The sequence below is a fragment of the Vulpes vulpes genome, chromosome 15, assembly GCF_048418805.1.
Source record: "Vulpes vulpes isolate BD-2025 chromosome 15, VulVul3, whole genome shotgun sequence".
In the NCBI taxonomy this organism is placed as follows: domain Eukaryota; kingdom Metazoa; phylum Chordata; class Mammalia; order Carnivora; family Canidae; genus Vulpes; species Vulpes vulpes.
In genome coordinates this window covers 48,782,403-48,794,401 of record NC_132794.1, presented here as the reverse complement: position 1 = coordinate 48,794,401, position 11,999 = coordinate 48,782,403, and the positions used below count along the sequence as shown (strand labels likewise).

General features: G+C 43.6%; 1 protein-coding gene across 1 annotated transcript in view; it reads left to right on the top strand.

The window, feature by feature from the left end:
* Positions 1-933: 933 nt before the first annotated feature.
* Positions 934-11,999, top strand: part of EHD4 (EH domain containing 4) — a 76,715-nt gene continuing 65,649 nt past the window's right edge. The window contains exon 1 of the mRNA XM_025998527.2: positions 934-1,280. Coding sequence (XP_025854312.1) covers positions 1,045-1,280 — 236 coding nt within the window. The 5' untranslated portion in view covers positions 934-1,044. The remainder of the gene's footprint in view (positions 1,281-11,999) is intronic.

Below are 11,999 nucleotides of genomic sequence, written 5' to 3'. Positions count from 1 at the left end.
CCTCTGAGCCACCCAGGCGTCCCGAAATCTGCATTTTAACAAGCATCCCAGGTTATTCTTACCCAGGTGACTTCATGGATCACACCTGAGAAACGGTCTAAAACAACTGAGACGTGTTCTCAAACTATTAACTAGAATACCGAAAGTGGTGGCTGATTATTTTCTCCCGATTATTGATTATTTAGACCTGTCCTTTTAACCTGAAAAAGAGAGAGCTAGGAGGTAATGATAACTCCTTTGCGTGTCAATATGTGGTAATTAAGTTGTAATAGTGAAGGTGAGATTAAATCTTCAATTTTGCATTAAATCAAATAAAGAAAAATACGGGCAAAAGGCCTTCCTTCCATCGATCCAGAATTTAGCGGAGGCAGCGCGAAGCAGAAGTACCTCCCCCAGTAAATTGGAGTCTCCTTCCCCTTATTCAAATCTTGTCAGTCGGTGAGTCAAGGTCTCTTCACTAATAAAAGGAAGGTAAATAGCAACCTGCCAGCAGGTAGAAAGAACCTGCCTGTCAACTTTCTGCACTTTGGTCCCCAGCCCCATAAGGCTGGGAGGAGTAGACTTCCTGGGAGACTAAGCAGGAGCCTCCGGAGGCTCATTTTGCCAGCTCAGATTTGCCCGGAAGTGGACGCCACCTGGACAGGGGTGGAGCCCCGGCGACCTAAGGGGGCCCCTCGGGTGACCCGGCGGAGCCACGCTCGGGAGACACCCTTTCCCCCGCCCAGCCCCGCCGAGAGGCTCCGTCATCAATAATTCATTAAGAACCGCCTCTCCATTGGCTGACGCCCCACCCGCGCTGGCCGCGGCCCAATGAGGACGGACTTGGGCGAGAGCCTTCTGAATAGTGAACGAGCTGCCGTGACGTACCGCCCAGCGATTGGCTGCGACGGCACGAGGCGGGGCCAGCTCGGGCGGCGGCGAGTGCGGCCGGGGCTGCTCGGTGCGAGCCGGGGCGGGCAGAACCCGGAGCGGGGTCTGGCCGCGGGGTCTGGCCGCGGGGGCCGACTCGGAGAGCGCGGGCGCCGAGCGCGGCCGGGCTGCAGGATGTTCAGCTGGATGGGGCGGCAGGCGGGCGGGCGCGAGCGCGCGGGCGGCGCGGACGCGGTGCAGACGGTGACCGGCGGCCTGCGCTCGCTCTACCTGCGCAAGGTGCTGCCGCTGGAGGAGGCGTACCGCTTCCACGAGTTCCACTCGCCGGCGCTGGAGGACGCCGACTTCGAGAACAAGCCCATGATCCTGCTGGTGGGCCAGTACAGCACGGGCAAGACCACCTTCATCAGGTAAGCCGGCCCCGCCCCCGCCCCCGCCGGGACCCTGCTCGCACCACCTGGGTGCAGGCGGCCCTCCCCAAGCGTGCGTGGGCTCTCACCAGCCTCCCGCCGCCCTCCGACATCCTGCGGCCCCGCTCCCCACCCCCGCCCCCGTGCGGAATCCCCTCGCGGCGGTTTCCCCCTCCAGCACCCGCGTGACCTCAGGTCGTCGGGTCCCAGCGCCGGGAGCCCGCGGCCTCGCCCAGCAGGGGCTGGCCGTCCCGACGCAGGCAGGCAGGTCCCCGGATCCCTGTCTCCGCGTACTCGGAGCCCTCCTTCTTTGCTCTCGGCGAAGGACTCTTCCGACTGGGTTTGTCCTGTCACCCTGGCCTGGGGACCCGGGGAAGGGAGGGAGGAAGAGGGAGGCTATAATAAGCATCTTCTTGATGAGCGAGTGAGGCCCAGGGCTAGAAATGGGGACGGAGGTGTGTGGGATCCGAATGGGCTATTGAGTCATAGTTGGAGAATTAAGCCCCGAGCGCATAACTATTTATTAGTGAATGAATGAATGAATGAATGAATGAATGAATGAATGAGTGTCAACAGTAGAGGGTGTTTCCAGTGCTCCCTTCCCTTGAGGTAGGTCCTCCTACGCCACCCCCGGCACAGTGCTGGGGGGAGCCGGGAGAGAGGCCGCTTTTTTTCAGCTCTTGCACAGCCCCGCCTTTATATGGCCATAGGAAGTTTAACTGTGTTGCAGCCCCAGCCGGCGCCCTGTGGAACTAAGGGGGAGTGTCATATTACTGTCCGTTAGTTTCCATTTCTTAGGTGGGTCATTCCCTCCTCCCTTGACAACTGAAAATATTTGTCAGGCTTCCTCTGTCTCCAAAAGCAAACAATTACTGTGCATTTACTAGGGTTCAAATCATATAGTTTCCTCTGAAGTGATTTTTGTTGGGAAATAATTTACATTGAAGCAAAATGCTTTTTGAAGAAACCCTGTTCCTTTTCTAAAGCAGAAGTAAGGCACTTTGAAGAATCACTTTCTTTCGTTAGGAAACTTATTTTCCTGGGTTTAAACCCTGTGTCAGTTAAAGTGACTAATCATTAAAGGTTTTGGTCTAGGGCTTGGGAAATTGTAACGATCTCTTCATCATTGATGTTCAACAGGTGTTCAGAAAACTGCATCTATATTTGGATATATGCCATTTCTATTAAGCAGCGTCCTCCTTTTCTCCATCCTAGTGACCTAAATAGTTCCTACAAATAGAGTAGTTGTCACTACAGGAAATGTGTTCAATCCAGACGTGCAGATACACTATGAATGAATTCAGCAAAGCAAACACACTAGATTGAAATATAGTTCCAGATAGTGAAGTGAATGTGAAGGAAGACTGAGAGAAATAATTTTTATTTTTATTTTTTTTTAATTTTTATTTATTTATGATAGTCACACAGAGAGCGAGAGAGAGAGAGGGAGGGGCAAAGACATAGGCAGAGGGAGAAACAGGCTCCATCCACCAGGAGCCCGACGTGGGATTCGATCCCGGGTCTCCAGGATCGTGCCCTGGGCCAAAGGCAGGCGCCAAACCGCTGCGCCACCCAGGGATCCCGAGAAATAATTTTTAAATTGACTGATTTAGTGCTTATTAATTAGGTGAAAAAAGTATTAAATATATTACCCCAGACACTCAAATCATAGAAATGTTACAGTAACTGGTACCTTGAAAGATGACAGTACCTTTAAGGTCTCAGTAATAACCAGTTTTTAAGTAGATGGGATAATGAAGTATTGTGACCAAGTGGTATAAGAGTGGGAGGTGGGCCTTTTGAAATACACAGATAAAGGATAAGAAGCTGGCATTGTCATATTTATTTGTTTATTTTTTAATTTTGTTTATTTATTTGAAAATGCACAAACTGGGGAGGGGGGATGGCAGAGGGAGAGGGAGATGCAGGCTCCTCACTGAGCAGGGAGCCCAACATTGGGCTCTATCATGATCCAAGCCCAAGGCAGTCACTCAACTGACTGAGCCGCCCGGGCATTGTCATAATTATAATCACTGCAGACATTAGCAGTGGCATGCTCATAGTCCCTTGGGCTGTTCCTCCTGTCTGTCTTTGCCACGGGGCTTCACTGTGCTATGTGTGATTAAGGAGTGTTGTTGCTGCTTGTACCCACCTGGATGTGATGTGGCCGTCTCTGCTCACATAGCCTCACTCTTCTCCCTTTTTCATCATTTGTGGGCAGCTTTGTGGAATGGCTAGGCATGCTTTTAAAAAAGATATTGAGATTTGACTCCTGGCATCTTCATCCAAATGGACCATTTCTCGGTAGGCACTGGAGCCATGGGCAACCTCAGGGTGAGGGAGGAGTCTCCTTACCAAGAAGTCACTTGCCCTTGAGACCTTCCCTGGCCTAAGTGATTTTGTCCTTAGGCAGTGGGCACAAAGTGGACCTGTTAGGTTAGAAGGAAATCAAGGTGGACAGGAAGCTTGGTGAGCCACCAGAGACCGGAGTTTGGTTTCAGAGTGGAGCTGGGAGGAACAGACTTAATTCCTAAGAGGAAAGCCCCAAACAAAAAGGCAGCTACCCTCTAGAGCCTGCCCTGAAACTGGAAAGCAGTGGAGTTAGCCCAGGTTGCTGGCCATTCTGGATTCTGCCCACATTTCTCTGAAGCTGGTTGGTGCCTTGGTTGTTTGTTTCTAGGCACTGAGCACTAGAAGTTCATACTTGGCTTCGGGGTGACTTACATAGTCAGAGATTCCCATCTACCTGGCTTCTTGTTTATACCAAGAGGTCACTGGTAACACAGTCTGCACTGATAGGAAGGAAACTTCTCTCATTCTAAAGCCAGTCTGCAAGGCCTTTTGTATGCACTGCATACTTTTTAAATATTTTATTTTATTTTATTTTATTTTATTTTATTTTATTTTATTTTATTTATTTATTTATTTATTTATTTATTTATTTATTTATTTATTTATGAGAGGCACAGAAAGAGAGAGAGAGAGAGAGGCAGAGACACAGGCAGAGGGAGAAGCAGGCTTCATGCAGGGAGCCCGACGTGGGACTCCATCCTGGATCCCCAGGATCAGGCCCTGGGCTGAAGGCAGCACTAAACCGCTGAGCCACCCAGTCTGCCTGGCAAGCTGATTCTAATAGTCCCTTGGAAACGTGAGGGATCTAGAATAGCCAAGACTGTCTTGAAAGAGAACAAAACTGGAGTTCTTCTACTTTCTCATTTCAAAGCTTGGTACAAAGCTACAATAAACCAGACAGCGTGATAGTAGCATAAGAACAGACATAAAGACAGAATAGAATTAAGAGTACAGAAATAAACCCATATGTCTGGTAAACTTGTTTTTCCAAGAGTTCTAACACAATTCAATGGAAGAAAGAACATTCTTTTCCACAAATGGTGATGGACAACTAGATATCCACATTGCAAAAGGAATAGAGAGGGACTACTAATGGGTACAGAGTTTCTTTGGGGGATAATGAAAATGTTCTGAAATTACTAGAGGTATTAGTTGCACGACTTTGTGAAAGTACTAAAAACCACAAAAGTGTACCCTTTAAAAGGGTAGGTTTTATGAATTTTGTCTCAATTCAAAATATAAAACAATTCAGCCTTCCAACAGTTCAGCATCCTGTGATTTCTTTAATTTCCATAATTCTGCAGTTAGTGCCAGTCAGATAATTTCTGCATCTGTATCCAATAATATAAAATAAAAAGGATTGCCAGAAAAAAAAGGTAAACCAAAAATCACAGAAATAAGCCAAAAGAACACATGGACAAAAGGAACTAAGGAGTATAGCTGAGGGAGAAAGGGAGTACAGGGGCACCTGTTAAGTGTCTGACTGTTGGTTTCAGCTCAGGTGGTGATCTCAGGCCATGAGATCGAGCCCTGTGGCAGGCTCTGCTCTGAGTAGAGTCTGCTTAAGACTCACTCTCCGTCTCCCTCTGTCCCTCCCCACTGTTGGATTTCTCTCCCTCCCTTTTTCTCCCTTCTTTCTCTCTAAAATAAATCAATAAATCTTAAAGAAAGAAAAGAAGGAAGAAAGGAAAGGGAAGTACAAATAGCTATCACACAATCCCTATATTTTCCCCCCCGTATATTCTCATCAATGTATAAATATGTTCATTCTTCCTGACACTCAAATTAAGCTAGTAAAATCAAAGTATAATATTTTCCTATAAAATACTTGATAAAGTAATTGTGTTTTAAAACTTTAAATATCGGGATGTCTGGGTGGCTCAGTGGTTGAGTGTCTGACTTTGGCTCAGGTCATGATCCTGGGGTTCTGGGATTGAGTCCCGCATCGAGCACCTGCTTCTCCCTCTGCCTATGTCTCTACCTCTCTCTGTGTCTCTCATGAATAAATAAATAAAATCTTAAAAAATAATAAAACTTTAAGTATCATTTAAATATAGTGTAAATGGGGGGAAAGAGGACACGAGCTCCATATGCAAGTGTGGAAACAAGGCTTATGGACAGTATGGGATATTAAGAAGCTTGTAAGCAGGTTGGGAAGGTGAAATTGCCTCAGCCAAGAATAAGGCCTTTTCCGGTTTGAGCAGAACAAGAAAAAGAATCAGGAAGTGATAGGCCCACTGCTCCAGACTCTTGCTGTAGCCTTTCCAGGAAGCAGAACTACTCAGCTAGTATCATCGTCTTTTGTCCTTTTCTCTCAAAAGCAAACAATCCAGAGATGTGAAAGGGACCCCAGCCAGGTGGGAGGGTGGATCCCAGCCCAGTGTTTGAGAAACCCCCCAGGGGCTGCGCAGGCATGGCCCAGTAAATACCTGGGTGTAGGGTGGGAGTAGATGGCAGGGCCAGATAGCAAGAACTTATACTTGTGCTCAAAGAGCTGTCTGGTGATTTTTAAGAAGTGATGAGAATATGAGGAATATCAGAAAATTTGAAGCAGGCCAATGTCCCAGTTTTCAGGAAAAAAAGGGGGAAATAGATTCTATTAAAGAACAAAGCTCCACTTCATTCCTTTGGTAAGCCATAGACTCTGTTATTAAAATGACGAGAAGCGAGGGTACTCACCAGGAAGCAGCCTGGTTTGCCCATTAAAGAAAAATCTCATTAAGAAAACACTGTGGGCCCAGTTGGGTGGTTCTCACTGTCAGCCTGGCCTTGGAGCCTCTGAAAATGATAGTCTTCTCTGCCAAATACCATGCCCTTTGTAGATCTTTCTGAAATGTTGAAATACTTAATTTTTACAGAAGAATGGACTATCTGTAATATGCAATATAAGATCATACTAGTATACCCCAGCATCCGTTTATTCAAATAATAATTGATTTCTGGGAAGGGTCTGGCTATCCCAGAACTTAGAGTTTCATGAGGAATATGGATAAGAATCCACAAGCCAGTAGGGCTCTGGGTGGCAGGAGCTGTGACCCTAGAAGCACAGGATGGGATGGGGGCATAGGAGGGACCATTCCTTCAGTCTGTTGGGTGGAAGAGTCCTCCCTGATGACACAACCTAAAAGCTGATCTCTGAGGAATGAGCCAAAATTAGCTGCCCAAATGAGACCAGGAAATGAGGGCAAGAAGTGTCATGATGAAGCCCAGGTTTCTTGGATAACTGGGTGGGTGGTGGAGCTATCCACTGAGATGAGGGACACACAGAAAGGAAGAGTGGGGGCATAGTTATAAGTTTAAATTTAAGCCTATGTTTGAGTAGGCACTCAGGTGTAAAGTCCAAAAGGGGTTGGATATACAGGTCTGGAGTGAGAGGAAGATGAGCTTGTGGAGACCCAGAGACAAGTCACCAGAGAGGTGCAGTAATGTCACAGGAGGATGGTGATTTAGAGCCATCATAGGGCTCTTTTGGTTGTAACAGAAACTCAACTGAAGAAGGCTTAAGGAGAAAGGTATATTTTCTCATGATCAGACCCTGATCAGACCAGGGTGTGCTGGCTGAGGCCTGGCCTAGGACCCCCAGTGGTGCCATCTGGTCTCTGTCTCTCAGCTCTGCTGCCTTCCTCATGTTGGCTTCCTTCTCAGGCAGTTGCATCTCATGGGTGGGTAGGTGGCCATCTCTGACTCCAGACTCACCTTCTGCCAGCTAAGCAACCCCAGTGGGGAAAAAAGAGAACCTCTTCCCAACCATTTCCGCAAAAGTCTTAGGTTTGAGTCTCAATAGTTAGACCTTGGCCGTTTACCCATCCTGAACCAATTCCTTAGCCAGGGGAATGGAATACCCATGCTTGCAGTGGGTGGACAGCCCCCAAGCCATGTGGTAGCTCCTCAGGGTGCTGCTATCAAAAAAGGGAAAATATTTGCTAAATAGGTGAGGCATCAGGTAGCCCCCACAAAAGTCAGGGAAAGAGGGGGCATGGTCAACAGGGCCAGATACTTCTGGGGAAAAGGTTGAAATGGATCCAGTGGATTAGCCATCAAGAGCCAGGATGACCTCAGCAAGAGCCATGCCAGTAAGTGGTGGTGATGGAAGCCAGGTGGCGGTGGGTTGAGGAATGAGTGGGAGGTGAAGCGTCAAATATAGAAAACTCTTAGCAGCTGGTTACTGAAGGGAGGTACTGTGTCCTGGTGACAGGCGTTCTGGGGAAATGGGGAAATGTTGATGGAAGGGGCCTGTAGACAGTGAGCAGCTTTTTAACCTAAGAGGCAGGCCTCGGAGCAGGGGTTTGGGGGCTCCAGGGCCAGGTGGTACAGTGTGGGTGGCAACAGTCACGCAGAGAGACCCTGCAAGGCGGCCTCTTGTCCACTTACTACATCACCTGCCTGATGAATGGGAGTAATGTCACAGGATTAGTAGAAGTATAAGGGGAGATAGGTTTGGGTTGGTTTTTTTTTTTTTTTTTTTTAATTATAAAATTCTCTTCTTTAACTCACATCTAGAAGTTTACTTCTAAAAGACTTTCAGTATACTTTTCAAAACCTTGGAAAATTATGAACTAGAAAGCCATGGTTCCTGGATCTGGCTGTGGGTCAGAATCACTGGGAGCCTGAAAACAGATTTCAAGGCCTCAATCACAGACCTCCTGAACTGGAATCTCTGTGGGAGAAGTTCAGAAATCTGGTTTTGGTTTGGTTTTTATAAACCACCTCCCAGAGTCATTCTTAGGTAGCCTCTCCCAGGAAGTATTTGGGAACGATTTATAGAGGAAGGTTCATGATAGTTGAATCTTTTAATCATGAAGCAGGTCAGCCTCAACCCAGAAGAGAAAGGCTCGCTTTGGTGGCCCTTCCATCACATGTGGTCCAAGCTCCATCTGTTCACATTCTTAGTGAATGACCTAGATGAAGACATAGAAGTCATGCTTACAAAACTGGGAATTATGCAAAAAATGCAATTTAATAAACAGCCTTTTTTATTTAATATGATATGATGAACTTGTGTCATGAAGTAATCTTCAGAAATAGCTTTCATGACTGTATCCTAGTCTATCCTGCAGCTTGGAACATTGTTTCTAATTTTATGCTGTTATCTATAATATTGCAGTGGACATTCTTGGCTGCAAACCTTTTGTCTCCTTTTTTTCCTTAGAATAGTATGAATTACTGCATCAAAAGGTATAAATATTTTTCAAGTTTATGTATATTGCTGATTACATATATACATACATATATATATATTTTATATAAAATAAAACATATATTTTATCCTGAATATGTATATATACATATATTCCTTTTCAGAAAAGTCATTCCAAATTAGATTCCTACCACAGAGTCTAATATGAGGATCATGATTTCACAAACTGTCAGTAAAACTATGTATTATTATTTAAAAACATAAGTGTGCAGGAAAAAAATTTCTTTTAATTTGCTTTTCTTTTCCCTTTTACTGTGAAGTTGAACTTACAAAATATGTAGCTGTCATCTGTTTCTTTGTGAGTTATCTGTGAACTTTGTCCCAATTTTCATTTGGAATATTAGTCTTTATGTTGTAGGTGTTTAAATATTTTGCTCAATAATGTTTGTCAGTCTTTTGTCATAATTATTATTTTTCCAGTTTGAGGTTTGCCTTTTTAATTTTCATGATAATTTTTTGTCATGGAGATATATTTAATATTTGTGAGCAATTCTTAATATTTCTTTCCTCTTGGATGATGTCTTTTATGCCTCTAGAAAATCCTTAAATATTACGGAATCCTTAAATTTAAAAAAATCTTTAAAATAGTTAACTTTTGAGGGCACCTGGATGGAGCAGTAGGTTGAGCATCCAACTCTTATTTTCAGCTCAGGTCATGAACACAGGGTCATGAGATCGAGCCCCTAATCAGGCTGTGCACTCAGTGTGGAGTCTACTTGGAATTCTCTCTCTCCCTATGCTCTCCACATTTGCATCCCACCCCCCCTGCCAAATAAATAAACAAATATTTAAAAAATAAAATAAAATAGTTAACTCTTTAATCTACTTAAAATCTCTTTTGAAAGTATTCATTTTTTGTTTTTTATTTTTGAGCACTATTGAATAATCCTACTTTTTCCGCTACCACATGAGGCTTCTTCATATGCTAACTTATTAAATATTAGAATCTTTTGGAACCTTTCTCTCCTGTCATATTGCTCTGTTGGTAGATTCTTATGCCCACATCATACTCTCTTAAGGACTGTCACTTTAAAACATTCTTTAATTCAATGGTAACACAGACCCTTCTGATCTCACTTCTCTTTATTTTGCAAATACTGTCAATCATCATTTCCTGTTATTCTTTCAGAGGAACTTCAAAATTACTTCATTAGATTCTTCTCAGAAAATACCATTCGGATCTGTTTATATTGGAATTGCACTGTATTTTGGTATTTGTACTTTCCAAGCAGGAACACAGCATGGCTTTAACTCAGACCTCTTGTAGACCTGAGAAAGGTGTTTGATTTACTTACATAGGTTCTATATACTCATATTAATGTTTTTCCTAGATATTTTATAATCCTTCACTCTTGTGAATCAGATTTTTTTTCCTTTTTATTTTCTAGATGGATATTGTGAGAATGTGAGATAGCTAATGATTTTTAGGCATTTCCATTTTGTATCTGCTCATTTGATTCAAGTTACTCTGAGAGCTTTTCAGTATTCTTTTGGATTTTCTAGATAGACAGCTATATCAATGACATTTGTGATCACTTTGGTTCCTCTTCTGCTTCATATTTGATTGTACTGGGAAGTGATCATCTACATCAAGCTTTTATTTGTGACAACAGTGCTTTTGTTATTTCACCTTAAGATATGTTACCTACTAGTTTAATATTTTATAAATTAATCACATTAAGAAATTATCTTTTTATTACTAGTTTAGAAGAATGTCATTGGAAAAAACTAGAACAGATGTCGAGCTTCATTAAATGCCTTTTTACTTTTTCCTTTAACCTGTGTTCTGTGGAAGGTAATTCTGGGAGATTGTTAATAGATGTTTAAAAAGGGTCCTATAGTTAAGGCACTTGGGGAAATGTGTTCTGTAGCCTTATCATGACGCTTGTCAGTGTTCCCAGATCAACTTAAATTCTGTTGTCTCGTTCATAAATTACAAGTCCTCACTTAATTAGATCTTCATTGCATGAGCAAATGAATGACTAGAGAAATTAATGGGGCTATAAAAAATTGGGAAGCATATTGCCATGGATTCCACTGAACTTCCTCCCCCTTTCATCTCCTTCCTTTCCTTTCTCTTTCTTCCGGCCTCCTTCCAGAATAGCATGGAAGGCAGAGTGGAGCAGCTCTTGGTACTGGCACAGGTTAGACACCACTGTGCCTTAAGCACATCTCGGCCCTGCATGATTTAAATGCCATTCATAGCTGGAAAAATAGAGCTGTGAAAAGGCTTTATCCAGCAAATTCCAGTTTCTTGATCCCACAGGCTAATGTAGATTCCATAGTAGGCACAACAGTTTCAAAGACGATGTCACTTGAACAAGCAGCCATGGCCATAACATGTCTGTGATTTAACTAAGGGAAAAATAAACATGAAAATAAAAGTTAGGTTTCACACTTAAGGAAGACATTGAGTTTAAAATGCAAGTGAAGCTTGGCCTTAGTTTTTCAGCAACTCAAAGATTAAAATTTTAAAGAAAGTGAGATATTTGTGATATTTATCTCAACATTATTTATAAGAGCAAGAAATGGGAAGCTATTTAAATGCCCAAGAGTAAGGAAGTGGCAAACTAAGTTATTAGATATTCATCTTAGAATAGTCTGCAGCCACTAAAAATTGTTTTCAAAGAATTTCTGATGGCCTGAGGAAAAACTAATGGTGGAAAATCTAGATGCAAAATTATTTAAACATTCTGATCCCAATTTTATAAAGAAAAAAATTATCTTCACAGAACAACGACAGATGGAAATAGATCAAAATGTTAAAAGTAGTCATTTTCCTGTGCTAATGTGGTTTAGTGCTAGCTGCTTACCTTGTCCTAAGCAGGGATAAAATGTCTGCTCCAACAACAGTGAGGGCAAAGTGATAAAACGTGTATGAAGTGCCTTATAGGGACACCTGGGTGGCTCAGCAGTTGAACATCCGCCTTCGGCTCATGGTGTGATCCCAGAGTCACAGGATTGAGTCCTACATCGGGCTCTTCCTGTGGAGCCTGCTTCTCCCTCTGCCTGTGTCTCTGCCTCTCTCTCTCTCTGTCTGTCATGAATAAATAAATAAAATCTTTTCTAAAAATGCCTTATAAACTGTACAGTGTGGTTTCATAATAATCTATTGTTCGGTGGTGTCCAGAAGGGGTAGTGGTGGTGGTGGTGGTGCTTACTTGCTAAGA